At 42.9% G+C, this 21,967-nt stretch overlaps 1 protein-coding gene across 4 annotated transcripts in view; it reads left to right on the forward strand.

The window, feature by feature from the left end:
• The window catches only part of FGF14 (fibroblast growth factor 14), a 786,891-nt gene that overhangs the window by 563,491 nt on the left and 201,433 nt on the right, over positions 1-21,967 (forward strand). For all 4 annotated transcript variants that reach the window (XM_030201338.1, XM_030201341.1, XM_030201337.1 and 1 more), the window contains one exon: positions 2,106-2,209. In XM_030201338.1, the coding sequence (XP_030057198.1) occupies positions 2,106-2,209 (104 nt within the window). The remainder of the gene's footprint in view (positions 1-2,105; positions 2,210-21,967) is intronic.

Consider the following 21,967-nt stretch of genomic DNA (forward strand, 5'->3'; position numbering starts at 1 on the left):
CCCTCCCTCACTCTATCTGACTGTGACACACTGGTCTTTCTATTTTAGCTTTTTCCTCCCTTTTTTTAACTGTCTCTCTGTCTACTCAAGTTGCACCCTCTTTCTCACCTTCCAGTTTTTGATCTCCTTTTTACTTTTACCTATCAACTTTCCTTCTCCTTCTCTCACCCCAGAGCTCTCCCTATTTCCAGTCTCACCCCTTCCCCAGCCTCTTGCTTCATTCTATCTTTATCTGCTCCCCAATACCACATGTCTAGCCACTCTACTTACTATCCTCCTCTCACTCACCACCTTGACAACCCACCATGGCTTCTCCCATATGGTTCCAACATTCATAGTATATCCCCTCTCTCTCTCCATCCTTATAGCCCAGCATCTCCTCACTCTCTTTCTGTCTCTCCCTCATTACTTTACCCCCCCCCCCCAACTTTGTAGCCTGATATCTCTCTGTCCCTTCCCCTTCACCCCTGTCTCTACCCATTGTCTTGCATGTCTCCCTGTCTTGCCTGTCTCCCTCTCTCATCTCTCTTCCCCATTGTCCAGCATTTCTTCCTCCCTCTCTCTCCATCTACTCCCAGGTCCATTGTTTCCCTCTCTCTTCTCTCCCTCCCTCTCATTGTCCAGTATCTCCACCTCTCTCCCTTCAACCCCAGGTCCAACATCTTTTCATCTCTCTTCCTTCCCTACCTCCTTGCATATAACATCTCTCCCTCTCTGTTCTCTCTCTCCCTCCTCACTGCTTCCAGGTTCAATGTCTTTCTGTCTCTCTTCCTTCCCTTCCACCCTACCCTGTGTGTCCTATGTCTTGCTCTCCCTCCCCTCTGCCCCCAGGTCCAGCACTGCTGCTCTCTCAACCCCTCTACCCTCACCTGAGGACCGGTATCTTCCCCCGTCTCTGACCCCTCCCCCCACCCCATTTACATTAAAACCTGTGTTTCTGTGCAGAAGACACAGGCAGTGGCAGCAATCTGCTTAAGCTGTCTTCCAGTGAGCCCAGAGCCTTCTCTCTGCTGTGTGCCATGTCCCACTACCTTCTGTCATAACTTCCTACTTCTTCAAGGGTGGGATGCTGCAGTGAGCAGGCTTTGGCCTTGATGGCAAACAGCTTAAGTGGATTCCTGCTGCTTTTGTTGACGTCTGCACAGAAATACAGGACTTAGGGTAGATAGGGAGGGGGCAGAGACAGGGAGAAATACCGGTCCACAGGAGAGGGGAGAGGGGTTGAGAGAAAGGAGCAGTGCCAGATTAAGGGACAGAGGGAAGGGAGAGAGATGTTGGACACATGGAGCAGGAAGCATTGGCCCCCCAACTGCTCTGGGCCCTTGGACACTGCCTGGTTGCCTGAATGGCCAGTTGCCCTGAATAATGCTACTACTTGTGGTGCTTTTCTCTTGATTGCTGTCCTGTGAGGCACCATTGTCATTTATCCAACACTTGCAGCATCATTAGTAAAATGCTGCAAGCATGATTGCTAATTAAGGAGCTCTTTTACTAAAGGGCACTGAGCCCTTAATGTGGGAACATGTGGGAACAGGTTACCACAAAAAGCATTAACACATTTTGTGGTAATTTGCCTGTTTCCATGCAGTAAACCCTGCGTAACTTAGTTTTTTAAAATATTTGTTGGAGGGACATGTCATATACAGAGACTGGGCATTCCTGTGTTAATCCAGCTATTGCATTATGATTGGCATGTGCTAACTTGATAACACAGAGTTAACGCGGGAGCACCTAGTACCTCCTAATTAGGAAGTGGTAAGTGCTGCTGTGTTAATTTTTAGCAGGTCTTGGGCACTAGTGGGAGTATTAACGCACAACCTGCAAATGATAATTTAAAAAAAGACTTATACAAGTGCCATGTGCAGGAAAGTCCCATGTTAAAATGTGTTAAGCCCAGCTTTCACCAAAGAGCCTCTAAATTTACAAGCTGAATCATCAATTCTAATTGCCAACAAGATGAATAACAATATTTTAAAAATTATAATAATTTGAAAAAGAAATATGTTTCTTAACTTTGAAACAGCATTACAAAGTCTTTAGTTTAATTACTGCATTGGTTTTGTTTACTGCTGCCTATCTGTGATGCCTCATATTTGTTCTTACAGCATTATTCAACCTTATACCTGTGGGTCTTCGAGTTGTTGCCATCCAAGGTGTAAAGACAGGGTTGTATATAGCCATGAATGGAGAAGGGTATCTCTACGCATCAGTAAGTAAATTGATATGTTGAAATATCTTCAGCATCAAAATTTGCCAGATTTATTCATCTGAGAAGTTGTCACTGTAATGATGATATGATCCAATCTTTACCTGAAATGCTAGAAAGGAGCAGACAGAAAGTTACAGTTCTAACCACTAAGGGGATAATTTTGTAAACCTTTACCATATGTTAAAGATGTTTTTACATGTGGAAACAGTCATTCATAAAACTGTGTAGCTGGTAATGCATGTTTAAGTACATGCACCATCAAAGAATGTGAGTCTTCGTAAATGCACTGCACATAGGCATGGGAGGGGGAATTTGGGCAGAGATTTGGCATAGTTATGATGTACATATATGGTGTTTTTTTAAATAAAATATACGGGCAGAAACATGGAATACATGCACACTTTACACTATGTTCAGAGCATGAAAATTTGCACTATTAGGGGTTGCTTCTAAGTGCCTATGTTAAAAAAATTCTATGTGGCATTTATAAAAAGTGCTTCCCATTCTGCAGCATTAGATCACTTTGGGGTCCTTTTACAAAGCGGCGGTAAGCCAATGAGGGCTTACCGCATGCTAATCTGGAACTACCGCCGGTCCAACGCGGGCACCAGTGGTAGGTCCAACCCCATTGCATGTCATTTGTCTCACTAGGGAAAATAGCTGGCTATTTTCTAGCGCAGTTCTAGCCTGGCGCTAATCAGGCAGCACCACGTACTTCAGGGCACCCCCTATTGTTGACCCTCTCAGAAGTTCCCCCTACATTGGAAGACCTCCCCAAGGCTCCCCCACTCTCCTAAAGGTCCCCCAGGGGCCAGGGCCTACCTTCATAAAATCCCCGGTCCCTAGTGGTCATTCAGAATGGCACTGGTGACCCCTAGTGGTAGTCTCACAGCACTACTGCCATATAAGGACAGAGAAGCTCAGCTTTATATGCATTTTCATGTTTGCATCTTAATACTGTATATTATGAGTAACCTAATTAATGCTGTGTTAGGACAGAAAACCAATGTTAAAGTTGTTTAACATGCATTAGTGCCTTAACACAGCTTGATAACTACCCCCCTAATGTTGCTTTTATAAAATACCATAGGGCCCTTTTACAAAGGCACATCAAATTGGCACTACTGGCCAGCTACCACGTGCCCCAGGCAGTAATTCCATTTTTGGCACATGTCCAGTTGGCGCAGGCTGCACACGTACTGCCTAGTTAGCACGTGGGACCTTACCGCTAAGTCAATGGGTGGTGTTAAGGTCTCAGGCTGAAAATGGATGCATGCTGGTTTTCATTTTGCCACATGTCCATTTTCCAGCACATTAACAATCCCCTTTTTACCAGGCACGCTCAGGAAATGGGCCAGTGTGCATCCAAAGCACACATCTACACCAGCGCAGACCACTTTTGGGAGTGCTTCAGTAAAAGAATCCCCTTACGAATAATGGCCTTATGTTCTTTGGAAACCCAACTGAACAACTCCAAATCAACTCATAATTTCCGTTAGGTACAGATGATATCTGTGGACCTCAGTGGTGCCCCTCACTGGTATCCAACTCTAAGCCACTGAGATTCATGCACCCACCTCATCATTGGCTACACAGATAATATATCTCCACAGAAAATATCTTAAGAATACTCTTATCTTATTAGTTTTATAGAATAAATCTTTTTATTTAAACTGTATTTTCAATCACATTGTAATACTCATCTTGAAGATGATGGTTCCTCTGTCGGCTGGGGGGTGTATAAATCTGATGTGCAGCGAACAACACCAGGATTTCCAAGCTACTAGATAACCAGCTCCAAAATGGCAGCTCCAAAATGGCAGCAGTGTTCACACTCATAAACCTTATATTTACTCTCATCTATCACAACTATTTTGGAGAACCAATTACAGAACCCCCAAGCTAAACCAATGACAATCCACTCAACTTCTAAGTTCCAACCTAAAATCCAACGTTGTTCTCTATATTTTAGGCACCTTTCAACATTACTACCCTCCCATCCTACTGTCACCTGATCAATAATTCTCCATCTAATATCTCCTATCGAATGATTGTTGTCTCACCAATGTTGCACCAATGGAGTTTGTACTGCTTTCGCAGTTATGCGAGATTTATGCTCATTTAATCTAACCTGAATGGGATGGCTACTCTTTCCCACATAAATTAAATCACAAGGACATATAATTATATACACTACATTTTTATTATTACATGAAGTATCAGTTTTTGCTACTATTTCGTTATTAAGCCCAGGAACCACCCATACGGACCCCTTTATAGTTTGCTGGCACCATTGGCACCGACCACAGTCTTCATGTGACTACATGAAGCATTTTTCATGTAGCATTTAACATTGTGACTACATTGTTAAAGGTGTCTTTGTTTTACCATAACATTGATGTACTAACAGGTCACCAATAGTTTTACCACGTGTGTACGTTATAGTAGGAAACTCTGCAAACATTGGATACAGCTGCATCATGTGTCAATGTGATCTCATCCATTGGACAAATGATTTAGTCACCTGGAAACATGGTAGCACACATGTTAACTTGTCCTCCTGTACTTTAACCTGCTCCTGCAGCAGTAAATCCCATTGGGCAAAATGAGTCCGGAAAAATGCTTTCTTCACTGCTGACTTTAGGAACCATTCTCCAAAAATCATTGTTTCAATTGATCCAACTGGCCCTTAAACTCTGCTACAGTTGTACATACACTACGTAGGCGGAGGAACTGGCTAATAGGGAGATTATACTTGAGTGTAAATTGATGATAACTCAAAATGCAACAAATTGTTCCATTCCACAGGTTTACGATACAAGGTAACTAGATTCCATTTTTCTTAAGAAGATATTTTTCTGTGAAGATATGTTATCTGTGTGGCCAATGATGAGGTGGGTGCATGAGTTTCATTGGTTTAGAGTTGGATACCAGTGAGGGGCACCACTGGGGTCCACAGATATCATCTGTACATAGCAGAAATCATGAGTTGATTTGGAGCTTTTATTTTAAAAAGGCATCTTTTTTGACATTCCTCCTTGGCATCCTGATATAAAATTAACGGTACCTGGTCAAAATAGCTCCGACAAAATGGCCCCGACAAAAAAGCTCCAAACAAAAAAAGCTCCCGACATAATAGTCCCTGACATGACAGCCACTGTCAAAAGGACCTGCCCACAATATAACCCTTGACAAGTTAGCCCCCCAACAAAACGGCCCGATCAGGCTGCCCAGAATATGGGACTGCATTTTTTCCTAATAATCTTAACTTGCCAAACAGGATAAGGTTGGTAAAACTATGAAAATGATGACAATACTGTTTGTTTGTTTTTTAAATTAGCATGTTGATAGCAGAATAGTTTCTTTAAATAGCAGAACAGATCATGAATACCAGTTTGTAGCTATAGAATTTTGTTAATTTATATATGCTTTATGCAATTGAATGCTGGTAGGAGTCTTTATCAGTGAAGATTTCAGTTGTAGTTTATTATATTTTTGTGATGTGTTATTTTTTCTTAGGGGGCTGTTTTGTTAAGGGGCCTATTTTGTGTAGGGGCTATTTTGTCAAGGGTTGTTTTGTGGGAGTGGCCATTTTGTCAAGGACTATTTTGTTAGGATGTGAAATGTCAAGGGTTATTTTGTTACAGGGTTTTTTTGTCAGGGCTATTATGACTGGGTGCCATAATTAACTCCATCCTACAATACAGATTTTTGACTCAATATTACCTAGCTAAATCATCAAATTTCATTACCTTTATTATGGAACTGTTATTTTGAATATAATAATTTTGTTGTTTTTACTGACTGTTTTGTGGTAAATAGTAAGGGGACAATTCAACAACAAGGCATCTCCAACTAGGTGCCTCAATAATGCATGATACGAGGCTATTCATACGATATTTTATCCCACTATGAAAGGTGTTTTTAAAAAATCAATACTGGAATAATCTTTTTTGTATCAGAATGTTAAACTGTGGAATAATTTACCTTTAATTATTAGGAGATTATCACTTTATTATACTTTTAAAAGAGCATTAGATACATTACTGTTTAGTGAGATTGATATCCATAAAAGTTAATGAGATCAGGACTTAGAATTTCACTTTATAACCTTGTTGTACTTTACCTTGACTGAAGGAATTTAAGTTGTTATCCACTTAGAATCTTTCCAAATTTAGCGGAATATAAAAACATGTATAGTATTGTATAGTATTTTATAATGGCACCTTGAACCCAGATTCCGTTATAGAATACTAATGTAATGTACCACTGACATGCCAAACATTTTTGCATCCTTAGTTACACCAGTCATAGACCTGGCATAACATCAGGCACATAAATATGACAGGAATGCATGTAACTTACAGTATTCTATGTATGCCTCCTTCACATTTACTTGCTAGGCATGCATACTCTTATAGAATAGTGCTTAGGCGGCCTGCTGTTACTTTCATGGGTTGGTGTATACTTATGCATGTAAGTGGCAACATAAATGTGTAGAAAACTGAAACAGTTTTGTAATGCAATATTTTGGAATTTGTGAGGTTTTAGGATTCTGTTATAGTATTTAACTTCACGTACCCCAAGTAAAGAATAATTTAATGTAGTATAGCTGTGTGTAGAGCTTCTGTTAATGGAAAATAAAAATTATAAAGTATATGTGTTCTAAGAAAAGTGCACGCTGAGAAATGAAGACATACTAGTCTGTATTCAGCCATGGGCAGAATTAACCCCAGATATTCAATACTGGGCCCTGTCCGGGCTCTGCATTGAATATCCAGGGCTAATTAAAGTTGTGCTGGCCGCCAAAGCATATATGGGTCCCAGCCGATATTCAGCCAGGACCCACATAAAAAACGTAAGCAAGTTCTGGATGAATATTGGCCTAGACCCACATAAGGGTTTCTGCTCAGGTCTGGAGCCTCCCTTCCAATCCCCCCTAACACCCCCAGAACAGCAGCACCTTCTCTGCCAATCCCCCCTCCCATCCCCTGAAAATCAGCACTCCTCTTCCTGTCCTGATCTCCCCTCCCTCTTCAAAGAAACATCACAGCAAGCCTGAGGCCCCTGGTAGTCTAGAGGGGCAGATGGGCATAAGAAATGCCCACCAGCTCCTGATAGCGTGGCAGCCTTACTAGATGTTGCGGTAGCCATTTTGAACAGGTTGCTATGACAGGCAGGAGTGAATGGACATCACTTCTGCCCATTTGCCACCCTAGACTACCAGGGATCATCAAGGTAGGTCTGGGGATACCTACAGGGATGGGAGTGGGGGCTCAGGTCAGCCGTGAACTTTCTTCGGGGAGAGGGGAATCAGGATAGGAATGGGGTGCTGCAGTTCCAGGGCTGAGAGAGGGGATCAGAGGTGGTGGGGAGGGGGGGAGCCTGAATTCCTCTGCCGCTACCCAGAGGTTAACTGGGAACCAGCCGATATTCAGACCAGTGTCCAGTTAACTTGGTGCATAAAATTAGGACAGCTATTTCGCTGTGCTAACTTTATATGGTTACTTAACTGGTTAGCAGACTGCTACTAACTGGCTAAGTTTTCACTCTGTCATTTTCTGCCCCTTGACCGCCTACAAATTAGCCAGTTTTGGCATGGGCAGTTTGAGGGGATATTCTGTAGCACTCTCCAATCAAATGCCGCTGAATATCCTTGTATAGCCCCACACAATCAATTTAAATAGCCAAAAACCTCTTCTGGCCATTTAAATCACTTTGAATATCGACCATGTCTAACAACCTTGCAAAATATCTCTTCACACCATTCGTAAAAACATTTTAGTGACTAGAAATGTATAATATATGAAACAAATATCTCTGCTATCAACGCATTTGAAAGCCTACATAGTCCTGTAAATCAACCGTAGATCTGTGGTCATATATTATATTACAGGCTATACAGTTCCCTGCTGCTTGCATTCTATCATTTCAGTCAATTGGAGAGAGAAGTCTCTGGATGCAGTGAAGGACACTTCTACTTTTATCCCTCTGTTTACTAAGCCTCACGGCAACGCCGACACAGCCCATTCAAAGTGGATGGGCTGGGTCGGCATTAGCCCACAGCAGCCGCTAGCATGATTTAGTAAACAGGGGAGTTAGTGCCTTGTTCAGTAACAATTATTTCATTACTCTGTGTTACCTGCAAATTGTTTGTAGTTTTATCAATTTTGTGCTTGTTTAGTGTAATGTGTTTTATATTGAAATACATAAGGAAAGAAAGGGGAAAGGGGATGGGATTTGATACACTGTGGTTACAATCAAAGTGGTTTACATATTATATACAGCTACTTATTTTGTACCTGGCGCAATGGAGGGTTAAGTGACAAAAATCAGAAGTTATGAGGAACACGTGTTGAGCATTATTATCAGATTCAAAGGAAACCAAAGTTAACTAACTATTTTTTTTCACCCAAGCAGAAACACACTGCCTTCCACCAAAGATTTCTGTCTACTATAAAGTTGCCTTCCCAGTTTAACAAAAAGAGGAGAAAGTCTAAAAGCTCCAAGACATCTGCAGAGAGCTTAGTCTGAGTGTTCTTAAATGATTTCCAGAAATTTTGAGTGATAGCTGTTCATTAATGCCTGGTTTTGCTCGTCCCTTCCCCCTCCCAACCATGCATCCAAAAGATAGGTAGGTTAATGCAATTGTGGGAAGTGGCTCCATCATATTGTACTTTTGCTTAAAAGGGATGAGCAGGCACAATGTTATAGCACCATCTCCCACTAACAGGAATGCCAGTGGAGGACTCCTGCACAGTCAAAGCTGCTTAGTGGGAACATTGATTTGTAGCCAGTGCAAATTACAGAGAAGCAGTGTTAGCCTATCGGGCTTATTTTCGAAAGTGATCGCCGGCCATCTTCCGACATAAATCGGAAGATGGCCGGCGATCTCGCAAAACCGGCCAAATCGGTATCATCGAAAGCGGCTTTTTTGACAGCATCGCCGCTTTCCTGTCACCTTGCCAGCAAAAGTTCAAGGGGGCGTGTCGGTGGCGAAGCGAAGGCGGGTTATGGGCGGGCATGGGCGTGGCTACCAGATGGCCAGCTTTTGCGGATAATGGGAAAAAAAGCGGCGTTCAGCTGTATTTCGCCGAGTTTACTTGGTCCTTTTATTTTCACGACCAAGCCTCAAAAAGGTGCCCCAACTGACCAGATGACCACCGGAAGGAATCGGGGATAACCTCCCCGTACTCACCCAGTGGTCACCAACCCCCTCCCACACTAAAACAATAAAACTAAAAACCTTTGTTGCCAGCCTGTATGACAGCCTCAAATGCCGTACCCACCTCCATGACAGCAGATTGTGTTCTATCCTCTGACAGCCTTTCTCCGGTTGTGATGTGGCTGTCGGGTGAGTGTGACACCTTTTCTGTTAGGTGCACTGCAGAGTCACATCAGCAATGCATTGTGGTGGGTGTAGGGTAGTGGGCTCTACTCCCATGGTGCTTTTCCCCCTGCTAACTGGGTCAGAGTGTGTCCAGTTTTGTTTCCGGTAGTCCATGAGGTAGTGGCCATTTTGTCAGCCACTTTTAGATCCCTTTCATGTGTTACCCACGTTAGAGAACTTAGTTATTACCTTGAATGTTGCTGAAAGAGGGCATTGTACACTATTCTGCCAGCTCTGACCTACTGCTAATCTCAGTACCAGGGAGACTCTTTGCCAGTGGGGCACAACCTCTGATCTGCAGTTAAATGTGAGTAAACGTGCTTATTCAAATAAAGGACTTTTTCAAAGAGATTAGTCTTCAGGCATCAACTGGTGTGCCAAGGTTATACAGCAGCAACAAGTCCTAGAGGCCTGCGTGTATGCAGATCCATGGAGCACTTTTAGTGGGTACCGCAGTGCATTTAAGGCAGGCGGACCCAGGCCCACCCCCCTACCTGTAACACTTATGCTGGTAAATGGGAGCCCTCCACAACCCACTGTACCCACATGTAGTTGCCCTCTTCACCCCTAAGAGCTACGGTAGTGTTGTACATTTGTAGGTAGTGGGTTTTAGGGGGGGGGGGGTTGGGGGGCTCAGCACCCAAAATAAGGAAGCTATGCATGTGGGAGCTTTTTCTGAAGTCCACCGCACTGACCCCTAGGGTGCCCAGTTGGTGTCCTGGCATGTGAGGGGGACCAGTGCACTACAAATGCTGGCTCCTCCCACGACCAAATGCCTTGGATTTCGCCGGGTTTGAGGTGGCCGGCATTTTTTTCTATTATCGCTGAAAAACAAAACCAGCGATCTCAAACCCGGCTAAACCGTATTATCGAAAAAAAAGATGGCCGGCCATTTTTTTCGATAATACGGTTCCGGCCAGCTGTTGCGCTGCTGCCAAAATAGATCGCCGGCGATCTATTTCGCCGGCGACGTTCAATTATGCCCCTCCACATCAACCAGACACAATGAGGCAATTCAATAAAGGGGCGTCTATGGACTAAATTTGGAGAAAACTAAATATTTGTGGCTAGGGCTGGCCCCTTCCCTACCAGAATGTTTTAGTTTTAAAGGTGGAAGGAGAAATTCCACTAGTTAAATCAGAAATAAAAAGCTTGGGAGTGATTATTGATTCAGCTCTAAAACTTGAACCTCATGTCATGATAGTGGCCAAGAAAGTTTTGGCCAGATTATGGTTATTGAAGCAGAACCATTCATAGTCAGAGATGCCAGAGGGGGGAAGAATTTTTGAGAGGCAGAGGATAGCACTTACCCCAGCCCCAGCCAACTTTACCTCCTAGCTCCACTCCTTGTCCCACTTTGATCCCATGATATTTCCAGAAAATACCTTATTCACATCAGTTACAACATGGATGATGAGAACTACAGATAATCATTTCCCCTATTCTTCCTGCCCTCTCCTCTCATAACTCTTCTTTCCACTTAGCTTCCCTGTTAGGAACTTTCTTTGTCTTAGCTATAAATATTACACCAGGCTCTTGAGCACCAATACAGCCTCTATTGAGAAGGTAGAACAAGTTTATTTATTGGCATTTATTAACCTCTTTTATGAAGAGATTCACCCAAGATGGTATACTGTAGTACTGTTTAATATAAAACTTACAATTTTATTAACAGCAGAACAATTGCTTTAATACCTCACAAACCCTGAATAAAAATATTGAACTGAAAACAAATGGCCAGATATAAACATAAATACAATAAATGAGGTAAACTTGAGAACAGCAAATTAAAACCTAATAATAGGACTACCATGAAACAGTATAAAAAAATATACACATTTAACAGCACTGAAATTAAAATAACAGAGGTATAACACGATGTCAGCATAATACTAATGAAACATCTAATAAGCACGCATTAGAAAATAAAATAGACATAAACTAATGCTTTTCTACATCACAGCTTACCATGTAGCCGAGGAACCAAGTGCATATATATAGATGGGGACAAGATGAGTGGTACGGAGTTAGTTGGGATAAATAGATGAGTGGCTAAACTATAGGCAGGAGGAGTGGCCTAGTGGTTAGAGCACTGGTCTTGCAATCCAGAGGTGGCTGGTTCAAATCCCACTACTGCTCCTTGTGATCTTGGGCAAGTCACTTAACCCTCCATTGCCTCAGGTACAAACTTAGATTGTGAGTCGTTGGAAATATCCTGAATACCTGAATGTAACTGACCTTGAGATACTACTGAAAAATGTGAGCAAAATCTAAATAAATAAGGATCTGTCCAGGTTACAGTGGTGTATAGTCAGTCACCCTATGGCTTGGGAAAATAGCTGAAGTAGAGGTAGTCTCCAGTTAGACATAGCCCCTCTGGGAGTAAATTCCAGAGCATGGGGGCTACTCCTGAGAAAGCTCACTGGCAGGTATCACATCATACAATTTATTTTGATGAAGGTACAGATACTGATGCTCCTTGAGAGGACTTTAGAGGTTTCAAAGGTATGTAATGGGCTAACTTATCCTTTAGGTACTCTGGCCTATTTTGTCTGAGAACCTTGAAAATCAAACATAGAGTTTTAAATTTAGCTCTGTAAGGTACTGGTAGCTACTGTAGTTTTTGCAGGAAGAGTCTAATGTCACTCCGCTTGCAACCTTCTATCAGTCGATTTGCAAACTCTTTTTGGTTTGACCCGTGTACAGGGCATTACAGTTGTCTAGCCATGATGTTATCATGGCATGGACCACTGTGGTCAAACTCGTTCTATCAATATATGGAGAGAGATTTCGAAGCTGCTGCAGGAGATAAATAGTTATTTGAATGTGTGGGTCCTATCCTGTGATTTTAGGGGGAGTTCATACTTCCCAAAAGGTATTATGAAGTCAGGTATTTGTCCACTTATGTTAGGTACCCAAAGAATCTCTGTTTTGCTTGGGTTCAGGCAGAGTTTGTTGTTGTTTACCCATTCCTGAGTTGCAGTTAGACAGGCAGTCAGTTTATTGAAGGCTGTGGGTAGAGCTGGTTCAGTGGGTATGAGTAGTTGCACTCATTTTGGGGTTTATTACTAAAGCTTAACTCGAGTTATCTGCAGCAGGGCCCTTAGGAATAAAATGGGCCCTGCTGCAGATAACTCAAGCTAAGCTTTAGTAAAAGACCCGCTTTGTGTCCATTGACAGAAGCAGCTCAGCCAGAGGCTTGTGGTAGATATTAAATAAAATGGGAGACAGTATGGATCCCAGGGACACCCCACAGATCACTGCCCAAGGTAATGATGTGATGTTGTTGAACAGAATTGATTGTTGTCTGTCTGACAAATAGGATTTGAACCATGTAAATACTGTGCCATTGATACCTGTTTCTGCCAACCTTGTAAGCATAATATCATGATCCATAGTGCTGAAGGCTGTTGGGAAATCCAGCAACAGTAGTACTGAGGCAAATCCTCTGTCACGATTTCTGTGCAGATCATCAAGAAGGGACACAAGAACTGTCTCTGTTCCATACCCATGTCTGAAGCCAGATTGACACGGGTCTAGCCAATTATTTTCAATTAGCCAGTTGATGAGTTTAATGCAGACTGTCTGTTCTCTATGTTTTGTCAAGAAAGGAATGTGTGAGACTGGTCGGTAGTTTTTGAGCTTGTACTGGTTAAGGGAGCTCTTTTTCAGTAGTGGGTGCACCACAGCACTTTTTAGTGTTGTTGGCAGCTGTCCCTCCACAAGAGAGGAGTTAATTTTAGTGACTCATTCAATGAGGCCTATGCTCACTCATTGTACTGCACAGATCCCTACACAGGAACTACATGCTAGCAAAATCCTTCACCTCAGTCACATATACAGAAAATGGTTAGACCCTTATCCAATACAAAATAAGAGTCCAACAGGTAGAAAGAAACAGACAAAAACTTCAATGGAAACCTCTAAAGAAGCCAAACTTTATGATCAATGTAGTACCGATTAAAAAAAACAAACAGAAATGCATTCCTTCTGTAGGCTACAAAACACGAGAATAGAAAGATGCACTTTTCCCAGAGCATATGCATTCCAGTTCCCCCAAATTTAAAGTATATATTTTTTCTTTTTTACTGATGTTTTCTTGGGATTTTATTTTTATAACCGGGTTGGTTCCAGCGTCTTTTTCACTTTCTTTGTATGCTCTCCCAAATTCTTTTTTTCAGTGTCTCCTCTCCATTTCTTCTCTCTTCCTGTCATCTTTCCTTTCCCAGCTTACTCTCCTTTTGTCTTTTAGTCACTCCCTAGTCCCACATTTTAATCCTTTGTACTTATCCCCTCCCATGCCCTCATCTACCTTTCTGTCACTCTCATTCCTTCACCAGTCCCATCTCCTTTATATAACTTATCCCATTCCTATATTGTCTGTCCCTTTCATAGTCCTGTCTCTTGACACTGCTTCCTAAGCCCCACGAACCATCATACCATCTCTCCACACGCTCTCCAGACACACTTTCCCCCTTCTCTTCTTCTCTCCCTATCACTAGAAGCTCATCTTCCCTTGCCCCTCCCCACACCTGATACAGAATTGTCCCTCCCTTCTGTCTCTAGAGATGCTTCCTTTCCCCTGTTCACTCTCTCCCTCTTCTATCCCTCTCTCCATCTAGAGGTTCTTCCTCCAGTTTTTTGTTCCTTCTTTCTCTTTTTTTCCATCCTCACCTCACTAAAGACTTCTTTCCCCCCACTAGAGACTATCTATTCTCCCACATGATGTATTTCCCCCATTCTCACCATTACTTACCCACGCAGTGCTTTCCCCCATTCTCATTCCTATACACTCATTCAAGGATTGATGCTTCCCCCCATCTTGCTCCACCCACTCACTTATCCACTCAATGCTTTTTCTCTCATTCTCACTCATACCCACTCACTCACTCACCCACTCACCCATTTGATGCTTTTCCCTCATTCTCATCACCCACCCACCCACGCACTCACTTACCCATGCACTCAATACTCGTTCCCCCAATTCTCACCCACTCACATACACCCATTTGATGCTTTCCCCATTCTCACAACCACCCACTCACTCTCCTGCTCAATCCTTTTCCCACATTCTTACCCCATCCACTAACTCACCAAATTGATGCTCTTTCCCCCATTCTCACCCCTACCCACTCACCCACTCACTGCTTTCCTCCAGTCGTACCCCCAGACAGCCAAACACCCACTCTCTCATCCACTCACCCGCTTGATGCTATTTATTTTTTGTTAAATTTGTACCCCGCGCTTTCCCACTCATGGCAGGCTCAATGCGGCTTACACGGGCAATGGAGGGTTAAGTGACTTGCCCAGAGTCACAAGGAGTTGCCTGTGCCTGAAGTGGGAATCAAACTCAGTTCCTCAGTTCCCCAGGACCAAAGTCCACCACCCTAACCACTAGGCAACTCCTCCATTATCACCCCCATTCAACTCATTCACTCTTTCAGTGCTCATTTCTCATTGTCATCCCCACTCAATACTCATCCCCCCATTCTCACCCCCACCCACTCACTCACCCACCCACTCAATAGTTTCCCCTCATTCTTTTCCCCACCTACCCACCCACTTGCTCTGTGCACCATTCTTACCACAGCCTCTCACTCACCCCCGTCAAGCTTTTCTTTACTCTCACCCACCACTCACCCACTTGATGCTCTCTTTCTCATTCTCACCACTACTCACTCACTCATCCACTTGATGCTTTTCCCCCACTCTCACCGCCATTCACCCAATGATCTTTCCTCCATTTTCACTCCCACCCACCCAATGCTCTGTCCCCCATTCTCAGCCCTGCCCACTTGGTGCTCTCTCTACCTCCAAACAACTGGTACCACCCTTTTTCTACAAGTTTCTCACATCTTCCTTTTTCTTTTCTGATTCTTCATGGTATCAGCATGCCAACTCCCTCTCTGTCAGCAGCAAAAAAAGTGTATTTAATATATCATTTTCTGTTGCCATGAGTCAAGTTATGTGATAAGACCTGCCAAATCTCACAACATTGATCCTGCAGCAGCAGATGATGTCTTATCAACATGTCTTTTGCTATCAGTGGGGTGGAAGATTGGCTCACTACTCAAGATGCACTGAGAGGTATTTGTGCTCCCACAGTGTGAAAGCAGGAGTAAAGTGCAGGAGACTTGGCCAATATTCATATTTGTGGTCCCCAAGATTTCTGCTCTGTGGTACACCCAGTCACATATGAACTATTGTAATGTTTTAAATAAGAATAGCCATACTGAGTCAGACCAATTGCCCATCTAGCCTACTATCCTGCTTCCAACAATGGCCAGTTCAGCTCACAAGTACCTGACAGAATCTCAAATGGTAGCAAGATTCATGCTGCTGATCCCTGGGACAAGCCGTGGCTTTCCCCCTTGCCTCTCTCAGTAACAGATTATAGACTTTTCCTCCAGGAACTTCTCCAAACCTTTTTAAAACCTAGATACACTAATTGCTGATACCACATCCTCTGGCAACGAGTTCCAGAGCGTAACTGTTTGTTGAATGAAAAAAATATTTCTTCCTGTTCGTTTTAAAAGTAGTACCATGTAACTTCCTTGAGTGTCCCCTAGTCTTTGTACTTTTTGAAAGACAAAAAAATAGATTTATGTTTACTCGTTATACACCACTCTGTATTTTGTAGACCTTTATCATATTCCCCCATCAGCTGTCTATTTGCCAAGCTGAAGAGACCTAATCTCTTAAGCCTATCCTCATATGAGAGGAGTTCCATCCCCTTAATCATTTTGGTCACCCTTCTATGAACCTTTTCTAATTCTACTATATCTTTTTTAAGATACAGGGACCAGAATTGCACACAATACTCAAGGTGTGGTCGCACCATGGAACAATACAGAGGCATCGTAATATTCTTTGGGGCTGATATTCAAACTGCGGGAGTTAGCTGGTCAGCGCTAAGTTCAGATATTCAATGCTGGGCCATTTCCAGTGACTGCCATTGAATGTCTGGCTTATTTTTAGCCAGTTTAAAGATAATTGGCTAAGCCTATATTCAGCACTAGCTGATTATCTTTAAACCAGCCTAAGATATCCCATGTTTTCACATTGCCAAATATGGCTACTAAACTGGCTTAAAACTGCTAGCCACTAACCGGCAATATTCAGTGGGAGATAGCCGGTTATCCCCGCTGAATATCACCTGATAGCCGGCTATGTACATTTAACCTTTAATAGGTACTAAAGAGAAGAATAAACTCCTAAAGCAACAATGAGAATAAGTCCTTAGTTTCAAGAAAAACAAAAACAATCTGTAAAGCTTTACCAGAAGGCAAAGAAGACCCATAGCTAAGTACTGAGGTGGATCCACGTAATTTACAACATCAAGACCTTCGCTTTATCAGCTACCACAGGGAACCGAGTGACTGTTGTGGCATAGGCGCCCGGTATAAGAGGCTTGGGGAGGCTAAGCCTCCCCAGCCGCCCCAAGCGTCTCTCTCTCTCATCCCCCCACCCTCTGATGCATCGTCTATCCCTCTCACTCCCTCCCTATGGTCGGTCCCTTTAATTTGATTTAGATCGCCCATTGCTGCCGGTAGCGGCACGGGCACGCCAACATCGTACCTTGCTTCGGGGCTTTGGCCTGACGCTGACGGCATGACGTGCCCCGCCGCCTCTGACCAGCCTTCCTTATGATGCGTCCAGCCCTCGCGGAAGCAGGTAGTTGATGTGCTTAAATTTGGATGCTTATGTTCACTGCTTAGCATTGAAAAGGAGGGTCACCTAATTCCCATAATCCGACCTAATTACATCCCTGGCGTAGCCTGTTTTTTAGCAACTGAAATGTATCCCCTCAGGTGGAAAATATTTTCAAAAGCAGAAGTTTGGCTGCTAAACCTTTCAAAATCTCCCCCAAAATGATTACAAAACTAAAAAAAGGGAGGAGCATGGCCCAAATTTGGCAGTGTCCAGTTGATTTTTTTGTTGGACATGGATGGAATGGAGGGCAGGGAAGAAAGGAGAAATGTTGGACAAGGATGGAGGGAAGGAAAGACAAAGGAAAGATGCATACGGATGGAGTGGAAGGGAGAGAGGAGAAATGCTGGACATGGATGGAGGGGAAGGAAGACAGAGGAAGTAGATGCACATGGATGGAGGGGAGTGGAGTGAGGAGAAATGCTGGATATGGATGGAGGGAAAATTGCTGAATTTAAGGGCTGGATTGGAACACTTTGAGGGCAGATGTTGAAACTGGAGAAAGGATAGGGACAGGGCTACAGATGGTAGACAGGACGCATAAGGACACAGGAGGATGGTGGACATGGTGAGAGAAAAAATATCAAATGGAAAGAAGACACTGCATAAAACAGAAGACACTGGGACCAAAGCTAATAGAAAAGCTAAATGCTCAGACAGCAAAGGTAGAAAACATTTTTTTAATTCAGAATTTATTAATTGGAATATGTCAGCTTTTGAAAATGTGCATCTGTGATATTTTGCATGCAAGTTTCAATTTTTCTAGTATTGCTGCATGCTGATTCTGTCTTCTTGAGGTAACTTTCCAGTTCAGTATTTTGCCTTCGTATCTGTTGTGTCATGTGTTTTTCATGTGTGATCAAGGTGTAGTATTTTGCTAGCATGTAGTATTTTAGCCCTTTTTTTTCAGTAGGTTCTGTAGTGGTGTTTTAGAGCCAGGTGTAATTATAGTGCTGCCTTTCCACGCATAAGGTTGTAGCTCGTCCTGTCCTTGGAATTAGTGCTGTTATGGTTTATAAGGTTATGAGTGTGTTTTTGCACAAAGTTGTGCATAGTGTTTTGCAGTTGAGCGATTGTGGTTAGTATATGTTTTGAGCAACCACTTTATTCTTTGGCATATGATACATATCTAATATCTAAATTTAATAAAAGGTATTAATTGTGATTATTTTATTTTTACTTATTTTTTTTTCTGTGTGTTGTCAAACAATTATGGATGTAAGCCCCGCCCCTGGCCCCACCCCCTTTAGCCTCCCCAAACAGTTAGGCCACCGACCGCCTATGTGTTGTGGGCTCATCTGTCACCAGGATCACCAGCCTACAATTGCACCAAACCTTTATAGACTGAACAGTACTTGGCCTCTACCAGAGTCGGGAGACAAACGCCGAGTAGATATTCTGTGCAAACAGCAGAATAAACTGCTGGTAGAGATCAGAATTGCTTCAGATTATAATTTGTTCTGCTGTAAACTGAAATCTTTTTTGTTTCCTCAGGTAGAGTGAGATTGGATAAATGGAACACTGGAGTAAATATGATTTAAAATAGATGGGATGAGATAGGTACAGTAGTAATAATCTGTGGTCCCTATATACTGCTTACTGTGGTATGCGGCTGGCAAGCCAGGGGCTGAACTAACCCAGGATATTCAATGTTGAGGCATGCATAATTCTCAACATTGAGTGGAGGAGTGGCCTAGTGGTTGGAGCACCACTCTTGACATCCAGAGGTGGCCAGTTGAAATCCCATAGCTGTTCCTTGTGATCTTGGGCAAGTCACTTAACCCTCTATTGTCTCAGGTACAAACTTAGATTGTGAGCTGTCCAGTGACAGGGAACTACCCAGTGTACCTGAATATAACTCACCCTGAGCTACTACTGAAAAAGGTGTGAGCAAAATCCAAATAAATAAAATATCTAGGAATTTCAATTCACCCAAAAGTTAACTTGGAACCAGTCAATGCAATTACTTAGCTGGCTAGCAGACTGAAAATTCACTCCCAAAGGGATCCTTTTACAAAGCTGCACTAGCATTTTTAGCTCATGATAAAAATCAGCTGGCGGTAAATGCGGAGACACCCATAGGAATATAATGGGTGTCTCAGCATTAACCACCAGCTGATTTTTACCGTGAGCTAAAAATGCTAGTGCGGCTTTATAAAAGACCCCCTAAGTTTCTGCTGTGCCCTAGCTCCGCTTCCAAACTACCCATAAACTAGCTGGTTTTGGCATTGGTGGTTAGAGGGAATATTCAGCAGCACTATCCAGATAAGTGCCATTGAATATCACCGGATCTCACCAAACAAGCAATTTAAACGGTCAAGCGCTTATCATAGCAATTTAAGTCACTTTGAATATCGACCCCTGTTAATTTTATTGTACATGGCTTGTTGTAGATTGTTTTAATTGAAGATGAAATGTTAATTTGAAATCATGATTGTGTGGTATGTTGTATCTTGCTCTGTAATCTGATGGATGAAAGGGCAAGTACAATATCAATAAATTAAATTCAGTGAAAGCACCACCATATAAACAACCCTAGTTTGAGACAATAAATAGTAAATTATCAATCTTAATAAAAAAATTTGTGTGTAAGCACTGCTAGACTGGATGTGTATTGTAACGCTCCCGGCCGCTGGGTGATGCAGAAATGCAGCCCTCTGCTGGCCGGGGTCTCGCTTACTAGTCTCTTCGGAGTTCCCTTGTCCCCCAAGCCAAGCTATGTATTGCAATTGGCCAGGCAAACTGCTCAGCCACCGACTTCCAATCAAAGCAGTTCACTTGGTGGTAAATCCCTAGTAACTCCAGCAAAAACAGCACAGAAGCAAACAGTTCAAACCAGGGGGTTTCCTTTATCTTCCCCCTCCCTTCAGAATAAGTCCAGCAAGCACAGCACCGAAACAAACAGTTCAAAACACCAGGGGTTCCTTTATCTTCCCCACCGCAGCATATTCTTCAACTAAGCTCTCTGCAGGCTCCCTGGTACTTGGCTTCAGGGCAATCTGTAAAGCCATGTGCCCTTCCTGCTCTCTTCCCAGCCTCATTGGCCCGGGGCTCCTGAGCAGGACTTTGGCTGGTCTGCTCCTACTCACTTGCAAGCACCCACCTCTATATCTGGGGCTTCTGCCTTAGTCAGGGTGACTGCTCAGGCATGTCTTCCTTCGGCTGGGAATCCTCCCCTGTCCCATTCAGTGTGCCCCGGTCACCCCTCTGATTCACGGGCTGTGACCCCTCGCACTCTCCTGGAACTGCAACTAGGATTCTCCAGCCTTCACATACATGCAAATGAGATAGTCATCAAAATGCAATCCCCAGCTATCACTCTGGAGCTCCCTCTACTGGCCCATATATGCCAATACTCATCTCGATCCCTGGAGCTCCCTCTAGTGACCAGAATGGGCATTTTCCCGATTTCAGTGGGAGAGCGCCCTCTGGCGGCCTCCTCCTGTAAGGGCAGACACTGTGTTTATCACAGTATACAGTTTAGTTTCTGAACTTAGTGATACTACTGCTGTATTATAAACCAATGTTGGAGATTTCTGACACTGGAGGAAATGTAATGCAAGTTATAAGGAAATGAGTTTGTAAAATTCATAGTCTTCTGTATCAGTGGGAAGAATCTTCAACAGTAAGGGGTGTTTCTTGACATTGTTTGTATGTCACAATGCAGATTGCAGCCATTTCTTTAAACCCACATAATTGGCTTATCTAAGCAGCATACCCTTCACCTGCAGGGATTAATACAGGACTGTAGATAACATAACAATCATCTATAAATTTGTTTTTTGTAACCTAAATAATAGTCATGAAAAGGACTTGTCACTTTATAATCTTTGAAACATAATTGGTTGTCACTTGTTTAGGCGATGATTATGTATGTTGAATTGTGACCCACCCTGAATGGTCTTGAGTTCATTGTGGTATTTAAGATTATCTTAATAAATACACTTTATATGCAGATTAAGGTTACAGCCATGAAGTTAATATAAAGAAAACAGTGAATTCAGACACTCTAGCAATATTGTGTATAGACACCAGTTCTTGGGTCCTGTATCATGCCTACTATTATCTCCTATTTCACGCATATTTGAGAACTGAGAGTTTCATGCTTCAGAGCTGCAGGGGATGGCAGGATAGAAATAGTTCTGTCTAGAACATAAGAATAGCCATACTTTGTCATATAAATGGTTCATCTAACCCACTATCATGCTTCCAATAGTTGCCAATTCAGGTCACAAGTACCTGGCAGAACCCCAAATTGTAGCAACATTCCACGCTACCAATTCCAGAGCAAGCAGTGGCTTCCCCATGTCTATCTCAATAGCAGACTGTGGATGTTTCCTCCAGGAACTTGTCTAAACCTTGTTTAAACCCAGATATGCTAACCACTGTTACCACATCCTCTGGCAACTAGTTCCAGAGTTTAGATATTCGTTGCTTGAAAAAACATTTCCTCCTATTGTTTTAAAAGTATTTCCATGTAAATGTCTGAGTGTCCCCAGTACTGTTACTGCTCCTGCCTCCCTCTGCAGTCTACTGACTTACTAAGGAATATCTGACCAATGTTTGCAAGAGGGACCAGCAGCAGCATAGGTCAGTGTTTCTCAACTTCTTCAAACCAAGTACTCACTAATTTGAACACATTTTAACCCATGGATATT

Source organism: Microcaecilia unicolor, chromosome 4 (assembly GCF_901765095.1).
Source record: "Microcaecilia unicolor chromosome 4, aMicUni1.1, whole genome shotgun sequence".
NCBI classification, from domain to species: domain Eukaryota; kingdom Metazoa; phylum Chordata; class Amphibia; order Gymnophiona; family Siphonopidae; genus Microcaecilia; species Microcaecilia unicolor.